Source organism: Malaya genurostris, chromosome 3, assembly GCF_030247185.1.
Source record: "Malaya genurostris strain Urasoe2022 chromosome 3, Malgen_1.1, whole genome shotgun sequence".
Lineage (NCBI taxonomy): Eukaryota > Metazoa > Arthropoda > Insecta > Diptera > Culicidae > Malaya > Malaya genurostris.
In genome coordinates, this window is record NC_080572.1 from 175,992,393 (window position 1) to 176,020,074 (window position 27,682).

Consider the following 27,682-nt stretch of genomic DNA (forward strand, 5'->3'; position numbering starts at 1 on the left):
CTAAATTTATCATATGGGAGAGTGAAAGGTTTTTAATCATCATCATTTTTGTAGTAAAAGTAAATGTCTAGCATTGCGGAAGTGTAAATTTGAAAAAAAATACACCTCAGAGGCAGAACTAGAGCCTTTCTAGTAAAATTGTTCCTTCGAATCTGTTTACGAAGAAACCCCATTTTGATTTCTTATTGTTCATCTCGTAAAGGTGAACGACATTCAAAGTTAAAAAAGATATAACTAAACTAACTTTCAACACAAATGATACATTGCTTTGCTCGCTTTGGGGCTCGAAGTATCGTATAGTTGAAAAACAAATTTTATCTTGACCACTTATTAAGTATTTCTAGTAACACTAAGGCTGTGAATCATCTCGCGAATTATTTTGATCTTTAGTTAAAATTTAACAGTGCACGACTAGCAGTTAGTCGTTAACAAAAATAACTCTGCTCGAGAGTATGATTATTTTTGACAGTTCGATAGTTATTTTCTAATATTGAAAAAAATCTTGCAAAACAATTAAAAATTTTAAATCTTGAACAAAGATTACTTCTGTGTAACAAATACCCCAATAAGAAGTTTCAATACATTGTCAAACTCGAAATTCTTAAGTTATCTGTATTGCAATCAATATACCAGTTGTTATCATTTCATTTTTAGAGCAAAATAAAGCCAAATAACTTTCCATCCGTCAAACTTTGAATTAGGCCGTAGTTTTAGTTAAACTTGACTACTTGATAAAAATAATTCGATAATTATGTCAAATTTTAACCAAAAATTAAAATCATTCGCAAAATAGTTCGCAGCCTAAGTGCACAAACGTAAAATTTTATCATTCTCCTTCGATTGTCTATGAAGATCGCATGATAGGCTATGAAGATGAACGGGAAAAACTTCAACTGAAATATTTCATTTAAACAACATGGACAGGATACTATTGTTTTTGATCTGATATAAGGCTAGTACCAAAAAAGGCTGAACAACATATTGTGTCGTTTTTGGACTCAGTACTGTCAAGATATTCACGAAGGGTCAACACAACTGACCGATTATGTTTATTAGTAATACAAATTCGAAGCGTTCTCGTTCTTGATTAAAACTTTATTGGATATATACCAGTCATGCATCCAGACAACGAATAAGACGTTCCGATCAGTTCGCCTTCACATCTCATCCAAGTCAGTCGATAAAACGAAACCGCTTACGTTCGGGACAGAAGAAACCAAGTACAGTATCGTGTAGTGAACAATAGAACGATCTAGAAATGAGTGAACAAAGCGAACAAAAGCTATCGTCGCCACTATGAAAGAATACAATTATTGTTCACTTCAGGCAGTGCAAAATTCGATACGAATTTGAAGGCCTGCTTAAGGAGCAAATGCATCTTGATATTAAACGTGTGCATTTACTTCAATTCAACAAGACAAATAATGTTGTTTATATCCAGTTTTATAAAGAGTTGGATGCAATTCGATTCGCTAAAGGCAATAACGATGAGCACTATGTGGAGCATTAAAACATCAAGTGCAACATACCAGTGTATATGGAAGAAAGTTGCTATAGAAGTGCGTATGCATGACCTACCCTCAAGCGTATGCGATCCTTATATTTGCAAAACTATGTCCCAATACGGAGAGATTCTATCTATCGAAAAAGAAAAGTGGAAGAATTTTTTCCCCGGTATTCTAAATAGCGTACGTTTGTTACGCATGCGCTTGAGGAGGCCTATACCTTCTTATGTGACATTCGGTCAGGATACAAGAATACCGTGCAAATCACTTGTTACCTATGACAATCAGATGACATGTCAATATTGCCAAAAAGCTGTTCACTACGGTAAGCCATGTGATATACTGGACAAGAAGACATCTGCACGAAAGGACAACAACGCTCTCTCCACACCAACCCCAAAAAACTCTAGTACATCAGAGACAGCCATCAACAACAATGAAGCTTGCTCCTCAACGAAACCAGTTGTACCCTATGCAGGACAAGATACTCCAACTACAACTAGCAACGCACCCAACGCTTGGACAAATGTAAACAATAACGATGATTCCGCCAACAACAGTGACATCGAATCAATGGACGGGAGCGTGAATAGCGAGCCGCTTCTCCCCCTTCATTCGCTAGATAGCCATCAAAACACCTCTCCGCCAAGAAAGTGATGTGGAACAAGGCAAAGAAGTTGAAAAATTTTCGTGTGGCGATTTTTATAATGGATGAAAATTTAGAACAACGTACGTGCATCAAATTTTGTGTTACAAATGGATTTAAGTGTTCCGAAACGTTGAAAATGTTAGAAAAGGCCTTTGGTGAATCGTGTCTAGGAAAAACACAGGCATACGAGTGGTATAAACGTTTCAAAGGTGGTCGTACAAGCTTGGATCATGATGAGATCCCTGGCTGCCCAACAACATCTGTTACTGAAGAAAACATTGAATCGGCGAAGCAAATCGTGTTGCAAAATCGTTCTGTACTGATTAGAGAGATTGCTGTGTTGTTGGGCATCTCTTATGGATCAGCCGAACACATTTTAACTGATGTTAAAAAAGGTATCATCTCACTGCTAGGTGGATTAAACACGTTTTTTAATAAAATTCCGGTTCTTTTTTGATCATTTCGAAACATCGAAATATTTCCAATCGAATGATGAAATAATATTAACAATTGATACAAAATAGACTGAGCTGTAAATGTTTGAAACCTGACCAAATTTCTAGGTGTATTTTTTCTTGAGTTTCTGATTTGCACTTCTATATAGAAAATGAAGATGTGTTCCACATCAAAAAAAGTGTTTCTATTTTTTTTGTTAAGCGGCCACGTTAAGCTGAAGAGCGAATGAGCCGAAATAAAAGTTAATGAATAAAAAAACAAGACGATGAAAGTATTGAAGCCGGAATAATTTGTACAATGTGCATTATTGTTCGCGCAAATGGTTTGAATGGCTACTGATTTGAACAGGACGGTGCAACATGCCATACAGCTCGACTAACAATCGATTTGTTACGAATCCGAACGAGTCATATCGAAAAATGGTGTTTCTGACTGGTTCGTGAGATCACCCGATTTGACGCCACCAGACTTTTTTGTGGGGCTATTTGAAATCCTAGGTATACGCTGATGAGCCAAGAACCATAGCTCAACTAAAAAACAACACACGACGTGAAATCACCGCTATATCGACCGATACATTGGCCAAAACGATGGAAAACGCCGAATAAAGGCACATTTCGTACTCAAATAAATAAAAATGTTTTTTTTTCATATATTTTGTTCAGAAACAAATGCTTTCACTTTAAATGGCCCACACTGTATTATTACACCACTAGGTTGATCAATAAGCAGATGTTCGTGTGGCTTCGCGATGTTAGGTTTTCTGGTATTATAAAAATCTTTTATGTGGGTTTCCGAAGTTATCCGAATTTACGAAGCTATGCGTGCGGATTTTCGAAGTCATGTGGTACGTATCTTCAGTACAGAAATAACGACTTCAGTGTAATTGCAAAACATGGACATCACTAATCTGGCAGTTTTTTTATTACATTTGTCTATTACATGTATTCGCGTAAGTTCATGGGCTACGTAACGTATTACAGTGCCAAGTGCGGCCAATAAATAAACAAACAAATGACATGGTAACACACCAACACAGTAGCATTCCGCAAATGGCCATGATTACATTACGTACCTACGTACATCGGAAACAACACATCACGCTACCGCTACCGGCGCGGCTTTAACAAAACCTATATAGTTCACCGAAAGCTAATAAACAACTTCACATTTTCCATCGGTTCGTAGTTTCGTTACTGTTTATAATTGAATTAACATCCATTTCTCGTACCAGCAACTTGAGCTCCTTCAGATCCATTCCCTGAGAACCAACCAAGCATTCGCGTTATCGACTGCCTTGTTGCACATATTCTGCTAACCAGATTTGGTAGCGACTCACAGGTGCAAATTCGTAAACATTGACTGAAATTCACAGTAAATGTAGATATGACATAAACGGCCGAACTAGCTATAGAAACATATTAGGGTAATCGTACCTCTGTTCATCTTAGCTGTGCTATTCATCTTATCTATCAAAAACCATCGGTGAAAGTTGGCATTGGCTTACAGAATAATAATGAAATTGGTGCATTCATTTCGAATACTATTACGTCGTTGCAACAGAAGTATTGCACATTTTTCACACTGATTTTACTTTTCTTAACTGAAGCGAAAATTTCATCGAGACCCGTTGATTGTCGAGCGAGTAATCTGCTAAAAAATGTACATTCGTACATTCGTATTCGTGCATTAACTCTAACAACCTACAGCCAAATCAGCAGATGTTTTAAATTGTTTCGTTCAAATACGAAATCTTCAAAAGCATAAAACACGAAACACAATAAATGTTATCGCATTAAGTATTAAAAGTGCTCATTCTCAGATGTAACGAGATTTTAGATAACTATCTAGCAGCACAACTGAGAATGAGCAATAAATTTAAAAATGTATTTGCTGTGTTAAACGTATGTACAGATACAGTAGTACTGAAACAATAGTGTCAACAATTATTTAAAAAAAATGAAAAAGTTGGTTCCGATATTCATGTATGTACTGGTGAAGTCATAGTAAAAGTAAAATAAACCTGCACCATCGTCACGTGTGTCCTTGTCCGTCACATCACAAAGTTCACTGTCCCTGCATATGACACACTCACACCCACACACAAGAGCACTTCGGAACACTACGGGGTTACAACCTCTTGGCGAGTAATAGCAGGTCGACAAAGAAATGTTCGCGCGCGCAGCGGCAATTCTTAATCGCTTGCGACCGTTTCTCCTACTAAATAGCTCAAATTCACGGTTCAAGCAAGAGATGACCATATCTTACACCGCGTCTTCATGTCTACAATTATCACCACACATCCGATTTCCGCGTCATTCGTCGCGTTCCCGCCTTTAGAGAAATTTCCGTTCTGTACTCACATACATACATACATACATACATACATACATAGGTCACTTGGATTGGAAACGATCTGGCTAATTGCGAGCAGCGACTTTTCATATTTTCCGCTTTTATTTACTGGCGGTGATATTTTTCTAAGTCGTCATTCGCTTTCGTCACTCATCGCTGTGCAATATGTGAAAAGAATTTTTTTCCTTCCTTGCTTGGCACTACAACCTAACTGCGGCTTGATCGCATTGCCATGTTGTGTTATTAGCGAAATATATTTGCTCAGTTGATTGTGTAACAACTATTCAACCAACCAAATTCGACAAATATCAAATACAAGATTACAGCGTCTACTATTTATTTTCTTATTTATCTTATTATTCACAGATAACGAGAAGCAAAATCTGTCAAATCAAATATAAAATTAAAGATTTTGATTATGGCTCGAGAACTGCAATCACCAAAAGGAAAGATGAAAGTACCATTATACTAACAATTTATACATAGACGAGTAGTGAGTGTACATCAACAGTTTTAGTCATTAGTCAATCGCTATTCAAGTTATCATCAAATGGAACCATTCACCAATTGAAGCTATGTGCCAGAGCGATTTGTTTCGAAACTCTAACAGTGTACCTAGTAGAGGAGGCTTCAGATGTAAGGATCACTTGGGCGAGACTCAAGTATGATTACGTGGCACATGTACCGAACAAAACGATCGGACGGCGAACGTTCTGGCGAAAATATAACTACCATCAAAAAATATTTTTCTCATCGAGCAGAGATGCGGGAAAATAAATTTACAGCGATGAACGAAAGCAAAACAAATGATTGCTTTTTTTTACTTTTCACTTAAAGAACGACGAAAACCTAAACTTTAACTTTAAGTCCAACATATAGTTTTGACCCAATTTATTTCTCTAGCAGTGTCTCCGGTGATCGGATTTCAAATGTTTTCGCAACAATTTGTCTTCAAAATACACCTGCTTCAGTGGTGAAACTTTCATCTCGATATGTGCAATTCTGGAAAAGTTGTGCTTGTAGAAAGACGACCAAAGAGAATCACAACCACGTGAAACACCTGACGCGGTCAATTCCAAATATAACGAAAAGATTGAAAATTGACATTTGTACTTTGGGACATGTTTTCAAACTAAACACCGTACAACAGCTGTGGGTCGGCTACTCAACTGGAAGGTATTGAGCGGCGGAAAGAATCTCTAGAGTATCGAATTGGCAAACCATGAATTCAACAATTATTTTCAGAGAAATCAGTTTCAATCCACCTAGTGGTGTAATGTTGTCTTTCGTAATCGTATTCTCATAAATATATTGCTGTTAGTTCCGTCGCTATTCATTTCATTTACCCCGAGTTGAGATCAAAAAATGTATGTGTGTGTGCGTGTATGTATATAGACTGCTATTGAATTTCATCTTTATCCAACATTCGGTTTCGAAATTACAAGATAATATGTGCAAATCTACACAGATAAAAATATTTTGTTAATTTACATTTATTATCATGCACATATTTGGAGCAGGCAATTGAATGGAAATTTACATTACAAAACGAAGCGGTTTGTAAATATACTGTCTTATTCAATGAAAAACTAAATGAGTTTTAATGTATTTTTACATCAATCATGGTTTCAAATCAGATTTTCGATTCAACTGATGTCTATTTCATAGTACTATCGGTTAACATGTCGTGTAAGTTTCATCTTTTCTTTCTGTGTATGAGAAAATGCGTCCACAGAAAGAAATAATGAAAATTACACATGTAAATCAACAGTAACATGGAATAGACATGGGATGAATAAAAAGTTTGATTGAAAACCATCATCGAAGTAAAACTAAATTGGATTGCATTGAATGTTCAATTAATAGAACTGTATATTTCATTTAATTTGGTTGGTAAACGACTGGACAATGCGCAATTCAGGCCCCAATGTGGTTCTTAGCCTCTTGTCCAGTAACTCCTATCCCTACCTCCCCGCGGTGCCGGCTGGGGTACGAGCAACCATAGAAAAGATCGGGTAACCAACCCCGGTGGGACCTTGGCCGTATGCTGACAGGGAAGGGGGAGCTTGCCTTCTCTTTACAGAGAGCGAGCCTACCCGAGCGTCTGTTCCCCATGTTGGGGCGGCTCGAAACAGCGTCTGTTCTCCATATTAGGTGCGGCTGATTACCATCCTTGTGTCAGTGTGGGACTCTAAACAGTGCTGACACGATGGCCCTCCGGCGAGACAGGAGGTTGGTGCAGGCCTAACAAGCCGCCTGGAAAACATATGTTACGTACGATCAAGAAGGAAATACGACTCGGAATAATCGGCAAAGACCTACGCAACGAACAAAGGACAACGATTGGAAGCTTGGCACATGGAACTGCAAATCGCTTGGCTTCCCAGGATACGACCGAATGCTGCATGATGAGCTTCAAATCCGCGGCTTCGATGTCGTAGCACTGCAGGAACTTTGTTGGACGGGACAGAAGGTGTGGAAAAGTGGGCATCGAGCGGCTACCTTCTACCAGAGCTGTGGCACAACCACCGTTCTAGGAACGGGATTTGTAGTGTTGGGCAAGATGCGCCAGCGCGTGATTGGGTGGCAGCCAATCAGTGATAGAATGTGCGTGTTGATGATCAAGGGCCGTTTCTTCAATTACAAGCATCATCAACGTGCACTGCCCACATGAGACGAGACCCGATGACGAGAAGGAAGCATTCTACGCGCAGCTGGAACGAACCTACGACAGCTGTCCATGGGGGGATGTAAAACTCGACATGAATGCTCAGGTAGGCCGGGAGGCAATGTACAGGCCCGTGATCGGGCTGGAGAGCCTGCACGCGGTAACAAACGACAACGGTCAACGATGCGTAAACTTTGCAGCCTCCCGAGGAATGGTAGTTCGAAGCACCTTCTTTCCCCGTTCTCATCGACGGGCGATTCTTCTCCGACGTCATCAATGTCCGCACTTACCGCAGTGCCAATATTGATTCTGACCACTACCTTGTCGCGGTTTGTATGCGCTCAAAACTATCGACGGTGCACAATACTCGTCGCACAGGAACGCCGAGACTCAATCTCGAGCAGCTACGTAGCATTCGTACTGCAGAGGAATACGCGCAACAACTGGAGTTAGTGCTACCAACGGAAGAGCAGCTTGGCGCGGCGACTCTTGAAGACGGCTGGAGGAATATAAGGTCCGCCGTGAGTAGCACTGCTGCAACCGTTCTAGGTACGAGGGTATCGAATCGAGGAAATGACTGGTTTGACGGCGAATGTCAGCAGTTGGTCGAAGAGAAGAATGCAGCAAGGGCGAGGATGCTGTAACACCGCACGAGGGCGAATGAGGAACGATACAGACAGGCACGGAACAGACAGAACACTGTATTCCGGAGGAAAAAGCGCCACCAGGAAGACCAAGATCGCGAAGCGATGGAACAGCTGTACCGCGCAAATGACACACGGAAGTTCTATGAAAAGGTGAACCGCTCACGTAGAGGCTACACGCCACAGGCCGAAATATGCAGAGATACCAGTGGTAACCTTCTCACGAACGAACGTGAGGTGATCGACAGGTGGAAGCAGTACTATGATGAGCATCTGAATGGCGAAGCACAAGATACAGAGAACGGTACAGGAATCAATCTGGGTGCACGCTCAGCCGACGACAGATTCCCAGCCCCTGATCAGTCGGAGATAAGTGAGGAGATCGGCAAGCTGAGGAACAACAAAGCCGCGGTCAATGACCAGTTGCCAGGCGAGCTGCTCAAACATGGAGAGGCACTGGCTAGAGCGCTGCGCTGGATAATTTCTAGGATTTGGGAGGAGGAGATTCTACCGCAGGAATGGATGGATGGAGTGGTATGTCCCGTCTACAAAAAGGGCAATAAGCTAGACTGTTGCAATTACCGCGCAATCACTTTGCTACGCCGCCTACAAGGTACTCTCGCAAATCCTTTGCCGTCGTCTATCACCAATAGCTAAGAAATTCGTAGGGCCGCACCAAGCGGGATTTACTGGAGCCTGCGCCACTACGGATCACATATTCGCGATAAGACAAGTACTCCAGAAGTGTCGTGAATACAACGTACCCACGCATCACCTATTCATTGACTTCAAAGCGGCATACGAAACAATCGATCGAGAACAGCTATGGCAGATAATGCACGGTTAAAACCGGGGATAAATAAACGATATAATAATAATAAGATAATGCACGAAAACGGTTTCTCGGACAAACTGACGCGATTGGTCAAAGCAACGATGGATAGAGTGATGTGCTACGTCCGAGTATCTGGGACGCTCTCGAGTCCCTTCGAATCTCGGAGAGAGCTACGTCAAGGTGATGGACTTTCTTGTATCTTGTTCAACATTGCCCTGGAAGGTGCGATTCAAAAAGCGAGGATCGACACGAGTGGCACGATCTTCCGAAAGTCCGTACAACTGCAGATGGAAGACGGAACGTGGAGACGGCGTATGAATCACGAATTGCAACAGCTGCTAGGAGAACCACCTATCGTACGGACAGCTAAAATCGGACGTCTACGATGGGCTGGGCATGTCATAAGAATGTCGGACGACAGCCCAGTGAAAATGGTTCTTGAATCTAATCCGACTGGTACAAGAAGAAGAGGAGCGCAGCGAGCAAGGTGGATCGATCAAATGGAGGGTGATCTCAGAAGCATCCGTGCCTTGAGTGGCTGGCGACGAGCAGCCATGGACCGAGTTATGTGGAGACGTATGCTTGATACAGCAAAGGACACCCCAGGCCTATAGCTGTTAGGTGAGGTAAGGTAAGTACATTTCAATTAACGCGATAAAATTATATTGAGACGTACAGAATTGCAAAGTAACTTTATGTTTAATTCCCTGCTCCAAATATGTGCATGAAAATAGATGTAAATTCACAAAATATTTTCATCTGTGCACTCAATTTTCTAGGAAATTTCTCAACCGATTTTCACAAACTAAGATGCAATCCGACTTTCGGTATTCTAAGTAGATAAGTGGAAAATTTTCAGAACCGATAATAGTGAAGAAAAGCTCCGAAAACCTGTTTTAATCCACCTAGTGGTGTAGTGATGCCTTTCTCATATCAATCATATTCTCATACATAATGCTGTGGTATTCTATTCAAAATGTTTCTCGTCGATTCTTGAAAGAAACCAGGGGATTGTTTATGCATTAACTAGTATAACCTTCAAACCGAAACACGAGAAAGAGAAGTGAGTTCCACTATTGCATGTACTTCCGACACCAGAACCCGAGAACTGTCGGTTCGTATGGCCATCAACTAACTTGACGTACAAACCCTAGTTTTTATTCGGATATTGAAGATTTTATACGATTTTGATATCGTACTCTAAACTACGATGCAAATTTTTGTAGTATCCAAAAATATGCAGTAATTTTTGGTAGGACCATAAGACCAATCATTTTACCCTATGATTGAGAATATCGGCTCTGCGATCTCTGGAAAAAGTGAGTTTGAGCATATGACTATTACTTTCCTTCGTTTATCGAGACCCGGGAACCAGGATAGCCTGAATCGGTTTGTTTAGCTGCTACTATCTTAGTCTAAATGAGTCATTTTTGTACAAGTTTTGTGCAGTTTCCGAGCTACCACGATTTGGAGAGTGCATCCTAAAATACATCTATATCTTGCCGCTGGACCTCAAACGTGATTTCATTTGATGAAGTGTTATGACTATAGTCAATCTCACAGTAGACCCAGCCACTTGAGACGGTGCTTTCATAATATAAACAAATCATACAGTTCGAATGAAAATCTAGATTTAATTCATCTGTTTACATTGCAAGTATTATCAAACAGATCTTCTGTTTTAATTCTAAAATTCTGCGAAATCCTCAATTTTACACAAAATTGCGTCAATATACTTTAGTATACATGGAACGTAAACACAAGCCATAAATGCTATTACGTTTCGATAAAACCCATGACTGTTCTTGTATTTCGAGTTACCCAGTTATCAATTGTTAGTAAGTATTGGCGAAGAACTGACTCGCTAATGACTCAAATCATCGTAATTACTAAAAAAAATAATCAATTGTATGAAAAATCAAAGCGATGCTCACCATTGATTGCGAAGGAAATCACAGCAGTGGGATTGTTGTCAGATGGAATTTCTTCCACATTCTCCACGCAATCCGGTTCTTCGCCGACGGAACGATGCATTTCCACGCGTTACGATCACTTCGCGAACCGATTAAACCCGGAAAACACCCGAAAAAACGAAAATGTTCACTTTTTTTGCACTTCCCGATCGATAACAAAAACTTTTCGCACTCCCGTTAGAAACTTTCGACCAGTGTTGACAGATTAGCCAGAATGTTAAATTTTATAAGACCTTTTAATACAATGTCATTTGATGGATGATTATTACAATAATAATAATCATAAATAATCATAATCACCATTTCTAAAGATTAATATGATAAATATACCTCTATTATAATGTTTATGACTCTGCAATATACATCTCATCTATCTGTATCATAGTTTTCATACGAACAACTTATGAATTCCACAGTATATGAGAGAAGTTATGTAAAAATTCGTATGGAATTTAGATATTCAAGACTTCATAAGGCGGTCTTATGATTCGCATACGATATTCTAGTGGCTAAAAACCATATGGATATCATTATGAAATTATTTTTTTGGCCTGAGTGTACAACAGCAAATAAATTTCACGATTTCATAGCACCAAATATGCCCTCTGTCAACATCTTCTTTAAAGAGGAAATGCAGGCAATCCATTGCAAATCATGAATAAATTTTAAACATTTTTTTCACTCTCGTTTACTGTTATGAGTAATGGCGTTTTCGTTTTCAATTTGCACTACACCGGTGCAGTGCTACACTGAGGCATGAATAAACGAACAAAAATGACGAAAACATAAACAGTAACCATTGACTACAATAAACGATTTCATTGCACAGAGCTACACCAAACTTTTGATGAGTTTGATGAGAACGGTTTAGGTGCAGCTTTCGCTACACCGGTGTAGTGCAATTTTAAAAAAGGAAAACGACATAACTCTCAACAAGTACCAAATTCTTCAGAACTCTTCTTCAAATAGAATGTGGACAACAGATTTTACCCCTTATTTAGAAATTACATTATGTAATCTCATTTAATTTCACAATATTTATATACGATGGAATATAGAAAATAATGCTGTATTTTCAATACATCATTTTTAATTTGTTATTTTTTCACGTTATACCCGCTTTAAAAAACCTCTATTTTCATAAAAAATAAACTATTTCTGACTTGAACTGCATTGAATAAACTGTATCGGCCAATACAAATGGTATCGAGAGTTGTATATTCTCCGCTTAATTTCACGTTGTCAATCTAAATCTGGCAACACAGAAGCAATATCTCAGTTGTCATTTGACAAAATAATGGAATATCAACAGCCGAAGATTGAAAGTTCTCAGAACAACAAGAGCCGAATACAGAAAAAACGATCAGCTGATTTTTATTTACCTATATAAAGAGACTTAACATTGAATGAAAAACGAGGTAAAAGAGACCGGTTAAACATGTTTCATAAAGTTCATAGCATATAAGCAAAGTTTTCCATAGTTGTTTATATGTTATATATGGTAATATCAGTGAAAACAGTTCTCTTAGATTTGTTTATCTGAAACAGCTGATTGAATACCCGAGCTTCGTTCGTTTCACAGGGTGCTACATAAAATATTTATATGCAAACCGAGTCTTCGTCATACATGTTTCAATTGACAGGTGAGAAACTTGGTAATCGATTTGCGTCACAACATAAGCATTTTTTCACAATAATTTCAGTTGATTTCACTATCGGAAGTTTAGATTCAGTACAAGTTGGTTTCCGGAGAATCCGCGAACTCCTAACGTGGGTGTCACAGACACCATGGAGATTGATATACATCCGTTAACAGAGAACCCAACCTTGGCGTGGAAAGAAATTTCAAAAACTCAGCGTGTCATTAAAATCAACACCAAACCGCCCAGTTCGGACGTTCCCAGTAACAAAGTTCGAGTGGTTTGTATGTCTGATACACATTCGCTGACTCACCACATAAAATTTGATATACCGGAGGGAGACATCTTTATACATGCAGGTGATTTTACTCGCTGTGGTAAACTTGATGAAGTGATCGATTTCAATAACTGGCTAGGTAAGATCAAATAAATTGCTATCGTTACAAAAACAAATAATCCGTGTTGTTATCTAGGGAAATTGCCACATAAACACAAGATTGTCATTGCCGGTAATCACGAACTAAGCTTCGATCATACGTTTACCCATCCATTTCAAAATATAAACAACTCTAGCAAAAAGATGTGTACCAACCTTTTAGACGAGATTCCGACTTTAGGGAATTCGAAAGAGAGTCTTGCAGAGGCAGTAAAAACGCAAAACATTCGACAGTATTTGAGCAACTGTATCTACTTACAAGATGAATGTATAGAGTTGTATGGTCTAAAAATCTATGGTACGCCGTGGCAGCCCGAATTCTGCAAATGGGCTTTCAACGTAAAACGAGGTAAAGATTGTCTAGAAAAATGGGAACAGATACCGGATAGTTTGGATGTTCTGATTACACATACACCCCCGGTCGGGCATGGAGATCTCTGCTGTTCCGGAGTTCGTGCAGGTTGCGTAGAATTGCTAGCAACGGTTCAGAAACGGGTTAAACCGCGGTATCACGTATTTGGTCACGTTCACGAGGGCTACGGAATAACATCAGATGGCAAAATTATTTTCATCAATGCATCAACATGCGACATCAATTATTTGCCAAATAATCAACCGGTAGTTTTTGACGTTTCTTTGCCGAAAGGACAAACCAAAGACGAGACTTAAAAACGTATTGTATTAACAGCTAACACTCAAAGTTTTGGCGTAATGTATTATGGCCTAGCATAGATTATCTAAAATACCATGACAATTTTCGACAAGTTTTAGATTGGCTAGCTTAAGAAGCTTGTCGAATCGTTTGCATAGCAAAATTTTCATACTTGATTATGTAGAAAGTTAAGTAACTATTTAACTGTAAAAATATTCTAGCGTAATTTAGTAAGACTCGACCGTCGCGGGTTGCATTCGAGTATAGAGATAAATCGAAAGACCAATAATGACAGTCGAGATGCTCATTGTAAAGGTTAAAATTAGTAACTAGTAAAGATTTAGAAATAGCTATGCTCAAAGGTACAAAAGTTCGATGTTATCGTCATAATCACCATAAGAAATTCTTGTTTTTTCGTCGAACCTGTTTGCAAGAATCATCAATACAGTGTGCTGTTCAAGAATGGAAATTCAATTTATCATCACTTTGTTCATAAGCAATTAAGCTTCTTGAATACAAAATTGCAATTTCGGATTTTTATGATTATTTTAATGAACACAAATGCTTGTCTATTAAAAATTTTTTTTAAAGCATTACAACATCTTTTGAAACAATAAAGGCACATGTAGGTGTACAATTTAACAACAAACATTTCAATATTCATAATCCGAACCAGCCGCCTCAGGATCCACGGTATCACCAGCAACTTCCTCATAGTCTTGTTCCAATACAGCCAGATCTTCTCGAGCCTCGCTAAACTCGCCTTCCTCCATGCCTTCACCGACGTACCAGTGTACGAAAGCACGCTTTTTGTACATCAGATCAAATTGCTGATTAACACGTGCCCAAGCATCTGATATAGCTGTTGTATTGGATAGCATGCACACGGCCCTCTTCGGTTTGGCCAAATGACTCCCAGGAAGAACCGAAGGTGCTTGTTGATTTATTCCTATCTTAAAACCGGTCGGACACCAATCCACAAACGTTATATGCCGCTTGCTCTTAATTGTGGCGATTGCAGAATTGATGTCCTTTGGAACCACGTCTCCGCGGTACAGCATACAACATGCCATGTATTTCCCGTGTCGAGGATCACATCTTACCATCATGTTGCTAGGTTCGAAACATGCACTGGTGATTTCTGCTACTGATGAGAACTCGTGCTGAGCTTTGGATGCTGACAGTAATGGTGCATAGGATACTAAAGGATAGTGTACGCGTGGAAACGGTACCAAGTTTGTCTGGAATTCATTCAAATCGACGTTCATTGTACCTTTAAAACGAAGTGACGCTGTTGCCGAAGATACGGCTTGCGCTACCAGAGCATTTAAATGGGCATAATCAGGTCGTTCAATCTGTAACCCCTTTGAACAGATTTCATAGGTCGCCTCATTATCCATGATGAAGCAACAATCTGAATTTGGCATGGTAGTGCTTGTCGATAACACACAGTTATAAGGTTCCACGACAGCCGTTGAAATTTTTGGAGAAGGATAAACTGCAAACTCAAGTTTGCATTTCTTTCCATAGTCAGCAGCCAATCGTTGCATCAGTAACGATGTGAATCCTGAACCTGTGCCACCTCCAAACGAGTGAAACACTAAAAACCCTTGCAATCCATCGCATTGCTCTGCCAGTTTCTGAATCGAACTACAAACTTGTTCAATAATTTGTTTTCCTACTGTATAGTGCCCTCTTGCATAGTTGTTTGCAGCGTCTTCTTTTCCCGTGATCATATACAAGGGATGATACAGATACTTGTATGGTCCGTTTTTCAATTCATCTATAACAGACTTTTCCAGATCAATGAAAATGTTCCGAGGAACGACCTTCTCGGAGTCCGTGTTCTGAAAGAAGGCTGCCATGTTTTCATCGACTTGAATCTTATCACTCACGGTACCATCGGCCTGAACGCCATGCTCCAGAGTAAACAATTGCCAGCATGCATTTCCGATCTGACATCCCGCCTGGCCAATGTTGATGGAAAGCACTTCACGCTGTCGAAAGGTTTAAGAAAATATTATATTTCGAAACAAAAGAAAAAAATATATAAAGTGTATATTGCAGAAAAAATTTTTCTACTATCCAAATTTAAAATTAGTTTTAGGTCCGTTTTTAAAAATAGAAGCACTCATTGTTATTTCACGTTATTCCAATATCACTAATACCACAGATAGATAGAATGGAAATAAAACCACAATTTCCGAAATTTTCATATTGAGTATAGAAATTATCATATAGAACTCCAGTAGTTCTAATCATACTATACCTATAATAGTGTTTGAAATTTAAATTGCGCGAAAAATACAATTCATTCATATCTTAGCTAAAAACTAGGCGCCATGTTCAAAGCACTTACCATAATCGAACAGTATTGTTGAAAACAGAAGTTAGTAGTTTTTTTTATGGGTATAAAACTTTTAGCGAACAAATTAAAAGGTTTGTAAGATATTCAGATGAATCTAATAGTTACAACACAAAATTACTAATTAAACTGCTGAAGCAATCCGTGAACCCACGCGCTGGACAGAGACAAAGTCTGACAAGCAATCTCTCAACGGTTGATCACTCATCTAGATCATTCTATTTGTTAAATTCTTCAAGAACCTTTTTTTATTGCTTCTAAACAGTTGGCTCGCAACAATAGAGTAGTTCAACAGTTACTGTCAAATAGTTATTAAAATTTCCGAACATAAGGGGCTGGGGTCCACTAGGAGATTGATAGTACCTATTAGCTCTCTCCGGACAGTACCAGCCTAGATGTCGTAAGGAATCCGGCGGAAAAAAATGAACCAATAATAGATCCACTGGGTTTCATGCTTCCATGTCGTAAAAGGCGACAATTGCAGGAGTTTCTTTTTCCTTTCAGTTATCAGATATTTTCAATGTTTCACTTCTGATTACTCTATTTTACTAAATTACTTCATTCAATCTGTCAATTTCCGTCTAACTTCGAAAAAAAAGTTTTATTTGGAATGTTTTCTTCTTCCATGTTATTGATTGTCTGTCAGAATTATAAATTGAATGATAAAAAAATAAATAATCTAAATCTATTGCGCAAATCCGTTGATATTACAAAGTTAATAACAGAAATAACATATATCGATATATTGAATACGTAGTAAAAAAATACTTGATATTAATATTTCAAACAATAAATTAAGATTTTTGTCGGTAGCCGGCTGCCCAGATCAACCAATATAAACAATTAATAATTTTAATAAGTAATTTAAATAATAAAGTGGAAATAATAAAGAATAATAAATAATAAATAATGATTTTATAACAACTGTTTAGAATATGTCAATGCAATGAATCAACTATTTTGTCTAAATTCTATTCACTCGTTTATTTTGTAACACGTAATTTCATTTACAAAAAATAGGGAAGTTTTTATTCTTTACGCGATAATATTGCAAATTTTTTTCAGTTTCCTCGAATAAGAGCTGTGAATCAAGACTTTCCGGGACTTCAATATAGGATATTGTTGAAACGTTCACTCGGGAAGTCAGTGAGTTTAGTGGTGCATCCGAGCATCTTGAAACCGGAACATACTAAGTCGCGCGCGAATAATACCAATACTGAAATTTTTACTAACAAATATCCTTCTCCCGTGACACTTGTGGAGTGCGCAGTAGTATATACGGCCTCTAGTAACAACAAGTGTTGGACTAACATCCCTTCCCATTCCTTAGACGATCTACGTTCGGGCCTGGCCGGCGCCGATACTGATCAATGAATTCTGGGATTACCAGAAGATGTACATTGAAGGATGATTTACCAGTCCCAGGTCAGATCATCTAAAAACTCCCTGTACAATTTCAGCTAATCCCGATCAGTAACGGAGTAGCAACCAGGGGTGGTCGCTCAAGTTCAAGCTCAATAGTTATTAAAATTTCCGAACATAAATCATATTGATCAGACGAAAAAAATCTTGAATGGTTTTCGTCGAATGGATTGAGGTAAAGGTGCACAAGTTTTTAAAACAGAACTTGCTTTTTGTTTACGTATAGGCAAGAACACGTTCCGTATCACTTGTCCCTTTGATGCCAAAACATATCGTTCGAAGATAATTTCTGGTGGACTCGACGGATTGTGAAGTGTTCTGGAAGACGCTCATAATTCCGGTCAACCGGGACATTATTTTTCTAAACACTTTTATTTTTTCGTGGATATACAGTGCAATAAACCCTAACCACGACTGGTTCAAATTTTTTCATTCGTTTTCGTGTAAAAACCCACATCCGTAAAATCTGATCGTTAGTTGAAAATTGTGTGTTGTTTTTTGAAATCCGAAAGTCCATTCAAATACAGCATTTTAACCAAAAGAAAAAAAAAACAAAAAATACCGAACAATTCGTTAGATCCATTTGTTTTACAGTTTACGGCAGTTGTTTGAAAATTCAACAATAACCGAAAGATCGGTAATCAATTTAATTACTGAAAGTTCAACTGTTAAAAATTCGGTACAAAATTACCGAATTCTGCGAAGTTTTCTAAGTGTGTACCAAATGACCGGCCCAGATGAATGATTAATGTTTGCAAACATAGATTGATCTCGGTGAACCGAACAAAAAATTATGACAGTCGCGTACTTCAAAATATATCTTTCTCACATCAAAATATTATTTCATCAAAAATTCTTGTACTTATTTTCAGTTAAGTGTACAGTATTGGCAGACCATAATAAACTTCATCGCTTCAATGAGTTCAGCCTTATGTGAAAAAGCCATGCAGGTTCGTCACAAAATCAATTGAAAATTTGTTTCAATCTACATAGCGATGTAATGATACCTTTCTCATATTACTCATTTTCTTTTCTATTTCAATTTTTTGCAAATTGAATTGCAAACAATACAGGGTTGCATTGCAGACAATACAGAATTACAGGGTATATGACTGTTGAGCCTATCATTTGAATCTAAGCTTGTAAAAATCGAATATGTGGTCAAGAGAATCAAGAGCACATTTTTCCATTATTTTTGTTCACATTTCACATTTCACTCCGAAACCGGAAGTTCGATCCTCATGAACTTTGATAGCAGGCTATAGAGCCTTTATTCAAATCTAAATTTATGAAAATAGATCCACCAAGTAAGTCGAGTGCATATTTGCGTTTTATACACACACAGACACATTGTGATCTCGACGAACTAAGTCGAAAGGTGTATGACACTCAGCCCTCCAGGTCCTGGTTCAAAAGTCGGTTTTCACAGTGATTGCATAGCCTTTATATATCATAAAGATAAGAAGAGGGACTAATTTCTAAAAAAATGTGTTTTCATAACACATTAGTATTGCGTAAGAAATATGATTTCAACTTCAATATCTTTTGCATAAACCAAATATTTCCCGTATCAAATGCCATATATCGTTATTTTTGAAAATCTTGCGTAGGTTTAAAGTCTCTAATCAATTTTGAAACTATAATTCCTCATTCTAATCTACAAAATCATTATTCATCAGTTGTGTAGATCACTTATCTAGATCATTTAGCTTAGTATCTGTTTACTATCAGAAATGACTTTGAAACAATAGCATGTAATCCAGACACTGATATACCAATCTTTTGTCATCGGAGGCGAGAGCTTATCTTATTATTCCGTCCTACTAGTTTGTACCATCAAGACGCAATTTCATAATCCGTTTGTGAACCGTTGATCGTTGCTTTTTACTGAATGTTATAAAAATAAAAGTTAGCTTCTTGACAACCGATTAAAGGAATAGTTTTGTACAACTTGGTGTGACACATTAACTGTCTATAGTACCAAGGATTTTTTATCACATCGTATCAATATGGTGAGTTCATCGCATATTAAACAAAATGGCCATATGGATATCGCGAGGTTCTTGAGCCTCTTAACTTTTAACAAGCTAAATCTAGACTAGCATGTATTAAAAACCAAATACATCGAGCTAGTTATACGGCATGAAGCATATATAATTACTGTATTATAAGGTTCACCAGAGGCGTAACCAATTTTTAGTTTATTGGGGGATTGTAATGATTCTTTTGCTTTTATTTCAGATTTGATTGTTCAGTTAAATCACACAATTTTTAAATAGTGATAATTCTAATAGGGTTAACTGTATTGCGTACTTCTGTTATAATACTTTTAGATCGGCAGGTCTGAACGAAGCCAATCATCATTTTATTATAATACGAAAAAGCCTTTCAACGGATCAAATCTACAGGTATAGGTGTTGAAATTGAATAGCCATTATATGTGCTTTGAGAGCTCGCCGTTTTTATAGTCGCATTTTTTTCTGAGATGAGCGACGCGAAATGTTTAAATGGACTAATAGAGTGTTTATATAAAGAGTTTTATCAATGTAGGTCACCAAACAGAATACTGTAGTACCAATCTAGATCAATGTGGCTACAATAAAATTAGATTCGACATTTGATTTAACGTTGGTCAAAAGTAACTACTATTAGTCTGTCAAACATAAGATTAACACAACAACAATTTACAATACTGAGTCATTTCGATTTCGTTTACCATAACCACTTAATTACTTTACTAAAATGCCCAACGGAACTTGTCATAGTATACACATAAAAGATAGTTTTTCTTAACAGAACATTGCCAATAATAAAGCTTATTATTTCCAGCATGATTGGAACATGAAAAATTCTTCTTGAATTTAAATTCATCATCGACGTCTTCTATAATTTATTAATTTATTATTTTCGCATTCCTACCTATGTACGGAACCTGGAACATTTTTCTAATGATTTTAAATTATTTTCTTTAGTTGCAGAGTTATATGAAAACCAGTTTCTTTGTAGTTATTAGATATGCCTTTTTTTTGTCTTACAAAATAAATCAAATCAATTAAATGATATGAGAGACTTCGTTAGGTGGATTAAAAATGTTATTTATTTTTCTTTTTCGTTTACAGCGTGAAGTCATCTCTATCCACATTGGTCAGGCTGGTTGCCAAATCGGTAACTCATGCTGGCCACTATTCTCCCTCGAACATGGCGTACTTGCCGACGGAACGTTAAATCCGAATTTAAGCATTGACGAGAATATGACAACATTTTTTCACGATACTCGCTCGGGTCGTGTAGTACCTCGTAACATGTTTATCGACTTGGAAGATTCAGTGATCAACGAAATCAAGACAGGCGCCTATCGACACCTTTATCATCCCTTGTACATGGTCACAGGGAAAGAAGATGCTGCCAATAATTACGCCAGAGGCCACTACACCGTTGGTAGGCAGATCAGTGAACAGGTTACAACTACACTTCAGAAACTGTCGGAACAGTGTGATGGACTTCAGGGCTTTCTGATATTTCGGTCGTTCGGTGGAGGAACTGGTTCTGGGTTCTCATCATTACTGATGCAACAAATTGCCATGGACTACGGCAAAAAATGCAAACTTGAATTTTCAGTCTATCCCGCTCCAATGATCTCAACGGCCGTTGTAGAACCTTACAACAGCGTTCTCACCACTCACACGACCATGGATTCATCTGATTGCTGCTTCATGATTGACAATGAAGCTACCTATGATATCTGTTCAAAAAATTTACAGATTGGTAGACCAGATTACAATCACTTAAATACATTAGTAGCGCAAGTCGTTTCATCGGTAACCGCATCATTGCGATTCAAGGGAACCATGAACGTAGATCTGAATGAATTCCAAACTAATCTCGTACCGTATCCAAGAGTCCACTTTCCACTTGTATCATATGCTCCGCTACTATCAGCGTCAAAAGCCGAACACGAATCTTCATCTATCTCGGAAATAACGCATGCTTGCTTTAGTCAACCGAACACTCTGGTCAAGTGTGATCCTCGTACCGGAAAATACATGGCTTGTTGCCTTCTGTACCGCGGTGATGTTGTCCCAAAAGACATCAATAACGCTATCAGTGTGATAAAAGCCAAACGTCACATTGCCTTTGTCGATTGGTGCCCTACCGGGTTCAAAATCGGCATTAATCAACAGGCTCCTTCAGTTCTACCCGGTGGAAATTTGGCTAAACCAAAACGGGCCGTCTGTATGCTATCCAATTCAACTGCTATTTCCGGTGCCTGGGAGAGACTAAACCAGAAGTTTGACCTCATGTACCGAAAGAGAGCTTTTGTCCACTGGTACGTAGGAGAAGGTATGGAGGAAGGTGAGTTTGCAGAAGCACGAGAAGATTTAGCGGCTTTGGAAAGGGATTATGAGGAAGTTGCGGCAGATACGGTAGATGCTGATGGTGGGGTAAGCGAGGATGATGAATATTGAATTACTTTCTTTAAGAGTGTTTTTAATTTTATGGTTGTTAACGAATATTTTTTATAGATAAATAATTAAGTGATAAAGATTGTAGCATTTGACATTTCGATTTATTTTGATTAATTAAGGAAAAATAACTCCTGATAATTTATGCGTTCCAGTAAATATACCTACAGTCTATGTCAGAAGAAATCGGCACCCATTTTTTAAATTTGAAAGATATTTCCCATTCTATATGATCGTTTCGACAAAGGGCTGCATTAGAAATGTAATTTCTAAAATCTTCATTCATTATTCAAAACTGAGCCGTATTCCTCAGTTGACCTGAAAAATAACTTAAACCATAATTGACGGCGTGAGTCCCGTCCACTTTGTCTTAAGGACGGACTGAGTAATGATGCCTTACTTGACTGCTGGTTTCTAAGTGCTCGATCAACCCGATTGACAGTGAAATTATCAATGGCATTGAATTTTCGCTCACGTTATGAATGTGTTAGTGTACAATTTATGCGACTTACGCCATTTTATCATACTCCTGCTATAGGATAGAAAGATAGGCCTTTCTGTTGATTTCCAGCAAATTTCAAAGGTTGAATTAGGAATTATAGGAAGAAACGGTCATTTACTAGTTCTAAATTTTCAAAAACTTAAAATCTAGCAAAGAAGAAAAGAACAAATTGCCAATTCAGTCAGCTTCATGAACTGTATACGACACAGGATACATATGAACGGCTGAAAGCAAAAATCGGATGAGTGCAACTTAGTTTGGAAAACCCGTTTAAGTATTATCCGGTTTTTGCATTCAAAGTTTTTACCGACTGTTGGGGTCTAAATGATGAAAAAATAATCATTTTTGTTCAACAAAATAAATCCAAATGTTTTGCATGTTAAAAAACATCATTCGAACAACGTTTTGCGATTTTTTCGTGAAAAAATATTGAGAAATAAGTCGGTGAAGAGGTATTTTTGGGGACACTTTTAGAAATTGCGGTGTTCACTGTATCTCAACACAGACTAATCAGAAGTTAACAAATCAAAGCAGCAAAGTTAGAGTAGAAGTTTTTCTAGACCCCAACGTTTCTGTTGGACTTTTTTTTAATGTTTGGTTGTTATTCAAAGTGAAAACTACAACTTTTCACGAAAAAATCCGCCATTTTGTAGCTGTAGAACCTCCCCAAAGTAACAAACAAAGAACAGGAAAACGTTGGGGTCTGGTATTTTACATGTAGAAAATGTGTGCAAAATTTGAAAAAAATGGTGCAGTAGTTTTTGAACGACGATAGACGCGGACTTTCAAAACCCGCTTTCGAGAAAAACGCGTTTAAAGTTTTTTGTCTATAAAATCAATGGAAATAATTTACTACTCAAGGGATCCCGTAGGGTCTAATATTTTCAAAACATCATATTTTTTCTTTTATAATTTGTTATAATGAAACATTTCAAGAATGTTTTGTCAAGTTTTTAACTGAATCACAGCAGAGGTCTTGGGCCTATGCGCCGAGTTCTTATTTCTTCTCAGTATGAGATAAACAAAGATAAAGGCCCATAACTTGCTGAGTTTTGTTCCGATTAGCTTGAAAATTTCACATAAAATGTTTTACTATACGAAAAAGTTTTACTATACGAAAATACAAAGAAAAAAAAGTGTGGGTAGTGTCAAAGACATAACTGGATGACGTGAATACGAATAAACCTTCACACTTCTTACTATCTAGAATCGTTCTCATAAGTTGAAATATAGAATTCTGAATTAAAAATTTTCGCTCATTTGATTCGGAATTCATTTTGAACTGATATTGTGCCTACATACAGCCCTTGTTCTGCATGAATTGAATGATTTTGTTCGATGATACACAATTCCATTATCTGAAAACAAAAACATCATTTTTTGCCTTTCTCTATAGAAAGGTATTAGAATTGCTGGAAAAACCGACTTTTGAACGGAGCCTCGGAGACCCATAGTGTTATATACCTTTCGACTCAGTTCGACGAGATCGGAAAAAGTCTGTGTGTGTATGTGTATGTGTGTGCACTTTACGAAGATATTTGAACGCGCTCTATTTTCTCAGAGATGGCTGAACCGATTTTAACAAACTTGGGCTCGTTTGAAAGCTACTATCGGGTCATTGATCAATATATATATATATATATCACCTCTATTTTCGTTAAGCTCTAGTGCTCAAAAGTTTAAGCACCTCGAAAAAAACCTTCATGCAAAATTTGACCTGAATCGGACATGCGTAAGGGGTGCTGCCCGGTGGTAAAGGTTTGACAATTTTCGATCGTGAAAAAGCACCATAGGGGGAAGTACATGAAATTTCCAAAATCGAAAATTTTTTTTGATGTCAAAACTCTTAAAACTGCATGAAACATCGAAATTTAGTGTCATCTCAAAAAAAAATTTTTTTTTAAAAATCAACTTTCTGGGACTTTTTCAAAAAAATTTTTTTTCGAGATGACACTAAATCTCGACGTTTCATGCAATTCTAAGCCTTTTGGCATAAAATTTTTTTTTTCGATTTCGAAAATTTCATGTACTTCCCCCTATGGTGATTTTTCAAGACATATGAAAATTCCACTAAGTGGACTAAGAAGGCTTTTTTTAGATTAGCATCACTGTTCTCATACAAATAGGCAACGCAAATGTCAAGCACTAGTTTGAAAAAATGATGCTGACTGTGTGACATAAACACTGAAGCATGCTTTTGTGAACTACTCGAATCAATCTGAATCAATTGGTGTCAAAATTAGTATCCAAATTTATTTAATAAAAGTATGAAAAATATTTTCTTGAGACTGTTATGAAAGAAGAGAAAGGCATTATAACACCACTAGGTGGATTAAGAAGGGTTTTATTTTATGAGTCACTAACGTGACAGGCTAAGGCCATTGATGGCCCATCTCGCTCGTTTATTGTTAGGTTATAATTTCGATTTTATTAATTTTTCCATTATTTTTTAATTGCTTCTACATTGACCATTGACTCCCGATGATAGTTTCGCGGTGTCGCAACACTGATTCAATTCAGGGCGAGAAAAATCTTTCTTCCACGAACAATAAATTCACAAAATTAAAAGACTATAAAGAGCAGTGGCGTACCGAGAAAGTTTGACGCCTGGGGCAAAAGAAGATACGCTGCGCCCCCATCGTTGATTTAGTGATAAAAAAAAAAGCTGGACTCCACTCTCCGGAAAGATAACTGAGACGAGCAAAAAAAAAGGTCCCAAGAATTGGTTTGCCACCCCCATAAAAACGTTGCGCCCGGGCCAATTGCTACTTGGTGATTACTTTGCCAAACAACCGTTAAATTTCTTACACCCATTGAAATCTTTACTTGGATGTCTGTTCTCTGTGGGGTTACACTAATTTTTCAGTACTAATAGATGGTCAATGATTTCAGGCTTTGTTACATTCAAAAAATTTTGATAGGAAAACAAACGAAGAAAAGCTGTCACTTGCTGATATGGTTTATTTTGAATTCATGCAGAGTTTATATGACAATACCACAGCAAGTTGGTTGTTTGGCAAAGTAGCAATTCGCCTATAGAGGCGCTTTGAGCAATTCTTGCGTTCGAGCTTCCATGCAAAGGTTTTCATGCGTACAAAATCATACGTAACGGTGGTTTTTGTCGAATATTCTCTTCTATACTGGCCCTTATTACCGTTCTCACTTCCATTTCACTTCACTCACATGTCACTTCACTTGAGTTCAGCAATTACCAGTTCCACGCACAGTGTAGTGAAAAACAAACTTATTTTTACCTTTGTCATATAGAAAGGCTGTACAATCACTGTGAAAACCGACTTTTGAACCGAGGCCTGGAGGGCCGAATGTCATATACCATTCGACTCAGCTCGACGAACTGAGCTATGTGTGTACAAAGTTTCATATAATTAATAGAAAGTCGACTCTGTTTTTTTTCACATTATCTGCTGTAAATTTGTGGGATTGCTCTTATTGAGGAAAGTAAAAATGGTATATCAGTACAAATGGAGATGAACTCAAGAATCAAGACGATAAGTTTTTTTTACCGTATAGTACAGTGTGTGTATAAAATTTAACGGTTGTTCGACCCAGTAGCAATTCGCCAGTAGAGGCGCTTTGGGCTCTTGCGTTCGAACTTGCATACGGTAGCGAATTTCGACTTATATGCTTTACACGAGTTTTTTTAAAGTTTGCATGAGCTTGGATATCATACTAGCCAGTTGTAATTAGGTTTTGCACGATGACGACACAAAATGAATTGCCGACGAATCAAGTTCATCTTTGACAGCTGCTGTGTGTTTGTTTTGTTTTGTGACTGCAAATTAAAAATTGAAAAATGACGAAAAAGTGCCGGTTAAAAATGTGTTCCACAGTGAAAAGAACTAAAAAGATTGCCCTGTATGCGTTTCCAGCCTCAAGGAGCGGTATTTGTATAAATCTGTTTAGTGTAAGCAGAGATGCCAGGTAAAAATTTCAAATATCTGCAGACAGGGTCTGTAAATCTGAAAAAAAATCTGCAGTCAGCAAGTAGGGTAACAGAGGTATTTTGGCCCGCTTTAGGATCGATTTTATTTTGGCCCACTTTGTAAAAATATCCACCAAATGTTTTAATATCTTTGAAAAATCCTTCCGCAATAGGTAATTTAATGTGATTAGCTTCAAACTGATGCATCATGGGTTACCTAAGATCGATTGAATCCATATAGTTTGTTAGGTGGGCCAAAATATATGAAGTGGCCAAAATACCTCTGTTACCCTATGTCTTGCTGGCAGCAATTTCTCTATAAAGTATGACACGCAAAACTGACTTGGCGAGCAAAAAAAAAAGGTCGCGGATATTTCAACAGTCTGTAAATATACACGAAAGACTGCGAGAATTTCAAAAGTCTGTAAAAGTCTGCGAGAATTTCAAAAGTCTGTAAAAGTTTGCACAACAAAAAATGTCTGCAGCACTATACCCCAAATCTGCAGATTTACAGACAAATCTGCAGACCTGGCATCTCTGAGTGTAAGGCGACGCAATTTTTTAATTTCAAACGATGAACCTCTGATGAACTTTTAAACTGTAAACAAATACACGGCAACTGTCAAAAAAAGGTCATACTGTTCATTTTTGTGAGGTTATGTTATGTTCATGCAAAACTTAATATGCGTCTGTTCTGGTATCCAGCGGCTGAGTATGAAATGCTTTATCCCGTCCAGCTAAATCCAAGGTGGCAACCCCACCAACGAGATCGTCCTAATGCGAGTTGGGACGTTAAACAGAGCAAGCACGATGATCCTCCGGCAAGACAGGGGTTTGACGTAGGTCTAGTAAGTCACCCGTAAAATATCTATTGCAATGAATACAGGAGAGAATACGACCCGGAACAATCGGCATAGACCCACGCGACGAAATAAGGAATAGGATTGGAAATTTGGAACTTGGAACTGCAGGTTCACTGGGTTTCGCAGGCTGCGACAGGATAATATACGACGAACTAAATTCACGCAACTTCGACGTCGTAGCGCTGCAGGAGCTTTGTTGGACGGGACAGAAGGTGTGGAAAGCGGACATCGAGCGGCTACCTTCTAATAAAGCTGTGGCACAGCGAACGAGCTGGGAACTGGCTTTATAGTACTGGGCAAGATGCGTCAGC

General features: G+C 37.9%; 4 protein-coding genes across 9 annotated transcripts in view; 2 read left to right on the top strand and 2 right to left on the bottom strand.

The window, feature by feature from the left end:
* LOC131434739 (protein furry) overlaps window positions 1-11,271 on the bottom strand; it is a 433,830-nt gene extending 422,559 nt beyond the window's left edge. For 5 of the 6 annotated variants that reach the window (XM_058601810.1, XM_058601816.1, XM_058601814.1 and 2 more), the window contains exon 1: window positions 11,047-11,271. In XM_058601810.1, the coding sequence (XP_058457793.1) occupies window positions 11,047-11,146 (100 nt within the window). In that variant the 5' untranslated portion in view covers window positions 11,147-11,271. The remainder of the gene's footprint in view (window positions 1-11,046) is intronic. The other variant, XM_058601815.1, reaches the window with a different exon arrangement.
* A 1,450-nt stretch (window positions 11,272-12,721) lies between these two features.
* Window positions 12,722-14,432, top strand: LOC131435822 (UPF0046 protein C25E10.12). The gene is made up of 2 exons (XM_058604036.1): window positions 12,722-13,141; window positions 13,199-14,432. Exons 1-2 carry the CDS (start codon window positions 12,874-12,876, stop codon window positions 13,828-13,830), a joined length of 900 nt encoding a protein of 299 aa, XP_058460019.1. The 5' UTR covers window positions 12,722-12,873; the 3' UTR covers window positions 13,831-14,432.
* On the bottom strand, window positions 14,394-16,365 carry LOC131435821 (tubulin alpha-8 chain-like). Its single transcript, XM_058604035.1, has 2 exons — window positions 16,173-16,365; window positions 14,394-15,810 (listed from the first exon to the last, which is right to left on the bottom strand). The coding sequence occupies exons 1-2, from the start codon at window positions 16,173-16,175 to the stop codon at window positions 14,467-14,469; spliced, it is 1,347 nt and encodes a 448-aa protein (XP_058460018.1). The 5' UTR covers window positions 16,176-16,365; the 3' UTR covers window positions 14,394-14,466.
* Window positions 16,366-19,395: 3,030 nt separating this feature from the next.
* LOC131436400 (tubulin alpha-8 chain-like) lies at window positions 19,396-22,158 on the top strand. The gene is made up of 2 exons (XM_058605110.1): window positions 19,396-19,612; window positions 20,720-22,158. The coding sequence occupies exons 1-2, from the start codon at window positions 19,610-19,612 to the stop codon at window positions 22,064-22,066; spliced, it is 1,350 nt and encodes a 449-aa protein (XP_058461093.1). The 5' UTR covers window positions 19,396-19,609; the 3' UTR covers window positions 22,067-22,158.
* The last annotated feature ends 5,524 nt before the right edge of the window (window positions 22,159-27,682 follow it).